This window comes from Myotis yumanensis, unplaced genomic scaffold, assembly GCF_028538775.1.
Source record: "Myotis yumanensis isolate MYYU_CA2020_CCGP unplaced genomic scaffold, mMyoYum1.0.hap1 SCAF_7, whole genome shotgun sequence".
Taxonomy (NCBI): domain Eukaryota; kingdom Metazoa; phylum Chordata; class Mammalia; order Chiroptera; family Vespertilionidae; genus Myotis; species Myotis yumanensis.
The window spans coordinates 49,781,042-49,787,478 of record NW_027223758.1 but is presented as its reverse complement, the minus strand read 5'-3'; the positions used below and the strand labels follow the sequence as shown (position 1 = coordinate 49,787,478).

General features: G+C 34.7%; 1 protein-coding gene across 1 annotated transcript; it reads right to left on the bottom strand.

Moving 5' to 3' along the window:
* Window positions 1–4,291: 4,291 nt before the first annotated feature.
* Window positions 4,292–6,190, bottom strand: LOC139013488 (zinc finger protein 708-like). The gene is given in 3 exon segments (XM_070419509.1): window positions 4,292–4,508; window positions 4,819–5,792; window positions 5,969–6,190. Coding segments are annotated over 3 exon segments (1,413 nt in total).
* Between the last annotated feature and the right edge of the window lie 247 nt (window positions 6,191–6,437).

Here is a 6,437-nt window from a genome sequence, read left to right as displayed (position 1 = left end):
ACAGGTAAGGAAGGTCTCCCAGACCTGTCTGAACTGTACTGTCCTCCGCAAAGCCTAGTCAGTTAAAATACATGTGGTATGTACATTTTTTGGCAAATGCTTCAAATTTGTTTTGAATAATATAAAAATCCTATTCAAAACAAATATGAAGACAAACAGGTATGTAGTACAAAGGGTAAAATTTGAGAAATCTTTATGATGTTTGCATGATGTAATACTTAGTTTGGTATCCTACCTAATAAAGAAGGAATATGCAAATTGACTATAAATTCGCGACAAAGATTGCAGCGCCCACAGCCAATAAGGAGGGAATATGCAAATTGATGTGACAAAGATGGTGGCGGAGGAGCTGGGATGCTTGCGTCATCACCATGGTGACAAGGCAAGGCAGGCATTCTGCCCTGCCCAACCGCTCCAGACCTCTGGGCAGCACACGAAGGCAGAAGGTGGCTCCAGGCCAGAGTGAAGGCGGTGCTGGCAGCCAGGGGAAGGAAGGCCCATTCTTGCATGAATCTTCATGAATTGGGCCTCTAGTACTCAATAAAGGAAAAGAGAGATCTTGGACCAAGTTAATATGGTATAGAAAGCAAACAGGGTAGCAGGAACACACTACCCAAATCCCAGGTCACCCAATGTTCATATGTAGAGGTGCTCTGCTCTTTGTGCCACATCAGCCTTCTCTGTGATGGTGTGGTTATGAAATCCAGAGTTGACATTTGCTCAAGGGGGATTAATGGATAGAAAGGTATAAAACCAAGACATGGTTGCTCTATTGGAGAGTGCAGGTCACAGCTGTAACTCAAAGAGGAGCTGTGGATTTTACATGAGCTTCTCGGTCAAAATACAGTTGGAGTCAGGAGAGGATCATAATGGTTGTTACCAATGGGTGGCCAGTTTAAGATCTTATTAATACTGAAAGCTTCATGTGCATAATGTATATTTTTATATCTTGAATATTAGCTCCCTATGGGCCATCCGTATTCAGCATATAGACTCATTTCTTATCTAACAGGTATCATAGATAACTAATTTGCTTATCAACTGAGCTCATCTTATAAATTATGTTTATATCATATATGCTACTTACATATTCAGTATATATCTGACACAGCCTATGTGTTTCAGCTATGATTGTAATTGATTCATCATCCATGATTAACATAATGAGATTTTAGTAGTTTCATTCATACCATGTATTTTCTCATTTATAGTATAATTTTGGAATCTTAATTAAGGCAACAAAAACACATTACTAGTGAAATTTTCAGACATATGACAAGCCACTGAAAGAGATATTTTGATTAAAAAAATGAAAACTTTAATTTTCCATGAAATCGCATTTCATAGACAATGGCTTACTATATGAAGACTTAAGTACTAGTAGTCAAATATTCTTTTTTTAATATGTTTTTATCAATTTCTTTTTAAAGAGAGAAAAGAAGGAAGGGGGAGAAATAGAAACATTTATGAGAAACACTGAGCAGCTGCTTCCTGCACAACCCCTACCGGGGATCAAGCCTTCAACCTGGGCATGTGCCTTGACCATGGTACAAGACTCAATCCACTGAGCTACACCTGCCAGATCCAAACATTCTGATACAATGTCTCTCAAAGATATTGCTTAGATACACAATGTCAAAAATACCCATAGACGCTAGTAGCTTTTGCAATTAAAAGTATATTGTCAGGTAGTTACTCCATAAAACTTCTAAAAAATATAAAGAATGAGTAAAACTGGAGAATGTTTATTTATTTACTAGAATGGTAATTCAACAAATCATTTCTGTTGCTATGAGAATAAGTTTCTTAACTCAGAAATGTTGAAATAATATAAAGATGTTTCTAGAAATTCTTATTCTAAATAAAAATAATCACTCATTGCAGTTGTGTGTAAAAGTCTACTTAGTTACATGAGTTTGCTTTGCAAAGAACTTATTTTCTTGTGAAATAAAAACACATTTTGAAATCTTACAATTTTAAGAATGTATTAATTTCTTTGTCTGGTATTAAAAATGCTGAAATAGTAATAGTCTAAAGTAATTTTTTAGAATCAAAGGATGTTGCCTCAGTAGAGGAAGAAATGTAGAAATGTAGTAAGGATAATATAAACTGTCCATGGGGTTCACATTGATACCATTTACTGTGTCAGGTTTTTTTGCTAGTTAATATTTCTAGATGTCAATTTAAAATACAGAGTATCCTAACATACTCAAAATATATTTAGTGGAATTAGCAAGTAATTATTTTTAATATTATTTTGTTGATTACTATTCAAGAATTTTTGCCTATGTTTTTCAACAAGCATTTCATTAAAGTGAAAGAAATACAAGGCCATGCAACTAAAACTATTAGGAGAAAGCAATAAGGAAAAGGCTTCTTTTTTTAAAAAAATGCATTATGCTTTATTAAAGTTATAAGTTCACACAATCTAAAGAAAGCATGACAAACCAATTTTGTGACCATTTGTAAAATTACACATTAAAATTACTTAAGAGGCGTATCTCTACTTGTGATTTAGTGATCTCATAGGTGGGCTTTGTTTTTCAAAATAGAGGCTAATTGTTTAGCAACAATGGATGTACAATTATTTTATGCACTTTGGGATGAGTTGTCTATACTTTTTCACATATTCCTGATCACTTTTTTGTTCCAACCACATCAACTTATGCTCATCACTTCTATCTATGACTACTATTAAATACATCAGGATTTTAATGAGCTGATATCATATTTTCCATAGAGTATTTGGAAAAATAGTTAATATTCATAGTTTTCTTATGATTTCCATTAATGCAATAAAATATGCTCTTCATGGTGACATGCAACAAAGCTCTAAGTCAACCACAAACAATATCTCCATTTAGATTTCTTCATACATTGTGAATTACAATGTCTTCAATATTTAATGGAAATGTAGATATGAGTGAAACCCACCTTAGAGACAAGACTCACAGATCTTTAAGGCAGCAAGAATCAACCTCATGATTTCACATACAGTAGGAAGAAAAATAAAGTAACATAATATAAGAGTGGAATCATATTAATATTTCCTTCTCAAAATATCTCAAATACTATCAATATAAAGGATACATTCTAAGTATTTATACATATCTAAACATACATCCCCTTGATATTGTAAAACACACTAACAAGTCATTATCTAGTTTTTTAAACTTTGGATAATTCTCTATAGTAAGTATTCTGATTTAAAGTAATACCTGAAAACTATTATTAATGTTCAACTGTGAATTCTCTATTTAAAAATTCATTTTCAATTACATACTTCACTAAGTTTTTTACATCCTCAATGTTACTTTCAGACATAAGTTAATTGAGCTTTTATGAAGTATATATTTCGGACAAAAGTCTTTCATTCTTTTCTATGAACATATAATTCTGCCCCCATGTGCATTCCCTGATAGACAATGAGAGTGTAGGTCCAGCTATACGGTTTTCTACAGTCTTTCTTTTTAAGGTTTATCTCTACTATGAATTCTTACATGTGAAATAAGCTGTGAATGCTGAAAGAAGGGTTTTCCACATTCTTTACATTTGTATTTTTTTCTCTTTAGAATGTATTCTGGTTTTGAGTAAGGTTTGCATACTTGGTAGAGCTTTGCAACATTTTTTATATTTGTTAGGCTTCTCTCCAATATGAACTATCAGATGCTGAGTAAGGTAAAATAAGGATTAAAGACTTAGACACATTTTTTACTTAAAGCTACTCTTCAGTATAAATTCTCAAATGTTGAGTGAGGCTTGAATAATGGTTAAAAGTTTGCCCAAATTCTTCACATTTTAACTATTTCTTTCCAGCATGAATTCTCCAATATTGAGTAAGTTTTGAGCACAGCTTAAAGTCTCTGCAACATTCTCTACATTTGTACCATTTTTCTCCAGTATAAATTCTCTCATGTTGGCTAAGACACCATTGCTAATTAAAGGCTTTGGCACATACACTACATTTATAAGGTTCATCTCCAGAATGAATGCTTCTTTCATGTACAGTACGACGAATGGTGTTCAAAGGCTTTGTGACATTGTCCACACTCATAAGGCTTAACTACAGTGTGGATTCTGTGATGTTAAGTTCTGAGTGCTCATAAAAGGCTTTGCTACTTCTCCCCAGTATGAATTATTCTCTCATGAACAGTAAGACATGAATGCCATTTAAATACTTTGCCACATGCTCTACACATATAAGGCTTCTCTCCACTATGATTTGTCTCATGTTTCATAATACACCAATGATAAAAGTTTTACCACATTCTTCACAATTGTAAGGCTTCTCTCACGATTGAGTTAATTGGTGCTTAGGAAGGCAAGAATGCCAAGAAAATACTTTTCCAAAATTTTTACATCTGTAAGGTTTCTCTCCACTATAAATAATCTGATGACAAGTAAGCTTTAAGGAGTGATGATGGGCTTTTCCACATTCTCTACATTTGTAACATTTGCCTCTGGTGTGAATTTTCTGATACTCAGTAATTTCTGAGTGGCAAAAAAGGCTTTGCCATATTTTCCACATTTATAAGGTTTCTCTTAAAAATGAATTATCTGATGACTAGTACAATTACAGAGCCAGTGAAAGGCTTTACCACACTTTTTACATCTGTCAAGTATCTCTCTAGTATGAATTTTCTCATGTACAGTAAGACATGAATGATGTTTGGAGAATTTGCTCTATTTTTTACATTCCTAAGGTTTCTCTCTAGTATGGAATCCTTGATGTTAATTTTGGAGTGCTGATACAAAACTTTACATCTCTAAGACTTATCTCCAGTATGAATCTTCAGAATTCCAATAAAGTTTTAACACTGGTTAAAGGCTTTGTGACATTTTGTACATTCATAAGGCTCCTCTCTAGTATAAATCCTCTGATGTTTAGTAAGGGCTGAGGACTGGCTAAAGGTTTTACCACATCCTCTACATTTATAAGGCTTCTCTCCAGTATGAATTCTATGATGTTTAGTAAGGCCTGAGGAATGGCAAAAGGCTTTGCCACATTCTGTACATTTATAAGGCTTCTCTCCAGTATGAATTCTATAATGTTTAGTCAAGTTTGAGGGATGGCTAAAGGCTTTCCCACATTCTGTACATTTATAAGGCTTCTCTCCAGTATGAATTCTCTAATGTTCAGTAAGGTTTGAGGAAATGCTAAAGGCTTTCCCACATTCTGTACATTTATAAAGCGCCCCTCCAGTATGAATTCTCTGATGCCTACTAAGGACTGAGGAATCACTAAAGGCTTTGCCACATTCTGTACATTTATAAGGCTTCTCTCCAGTATGAATTCTATGATGTTTAGTAAGGTCTGAGGACTGGCAAAAGGCTTTGCCACATCCTGCACATTCATAAGGCTTCTCTCCAGTATGAATTCTATGATGTTTAGTAAGAAGATTTGAGGACTGGCTAAAGGCTTTGCCACATTCTCTACATTTGTAAAACTTCTCCCCAGTATGAATTACCTGACGTTTCCTAAGATTTGAAGGCCAATTAAAAGACTTAACACATTCTTTACATTTGTAAGGTTTTCCTCCAGTACATCTTTCCTTATGTTTATTTTGATTGAACATATGACTGAAGACTCTCCCAAGTAGATTATGCTTGTAACCTTTCTCTGCAGTGTACATATTCTCTTGTTCAATATGATTTGAAAATCGCTTAAATGATCTGTCACATTTACTTTGTTTGTTTGTCTCCTCCACAATTTGAATAACTTGATTTTTACTGTGATTTGACAATTGGTCAAATACTTTTCCACCTTCATAATGGTCACTGGAATCTGAGTTCTCTGATGTTTATAAGGATTTGAATCTTGGTTTAAGTTTTTCAAATGTTCATTGCATTGATAACTTCTGTTTCCATTATATGCACTCAGTATTATTTTAGAGCACAAATCTTCTATTCCTGGCTTTTGCAATAAGGCTCAGTTGTCTTCAGATGGCATAGCTGGGTGGGTTAATACTGTCATTTTTCCCTTCGCATCCCAATTTTCCATCATTTGTTCAAAAAAGGTGGCCAGATCTGGCTCAGAGACAGCAAGACCCACGGATACCAGGTTTTCATAGTTATCCAACATCACATCTACATACAATTTTCGCTGAGATGGATCCAGGCATTCCCGCTCCTCCTGAGAAAAATCTACAGCCACATCTCTGAAGGTTAATGGTCCCTGAGAATCAGCCATGTCCTCCTGTTCCTGGTCCTGCTCTTCGTTGTTTTCTCAGGTGACCTGATATTAAGGAGTTATGTCTGCATCATAGGAATGTACCTCAAAAGTATCAGCACAGTTCTTTTGTTTGTTTCCACCACACTCAGTCAGAAGGACCCTGAAATGCTGAAAGTGTTGTCCTTTGTCACAGAAGAGTCAGGAACAATGAGCTCCTGGCAGTGCAGGTATGGGTATTTTAATGCCTGCAGTGACCCTAAGGCTT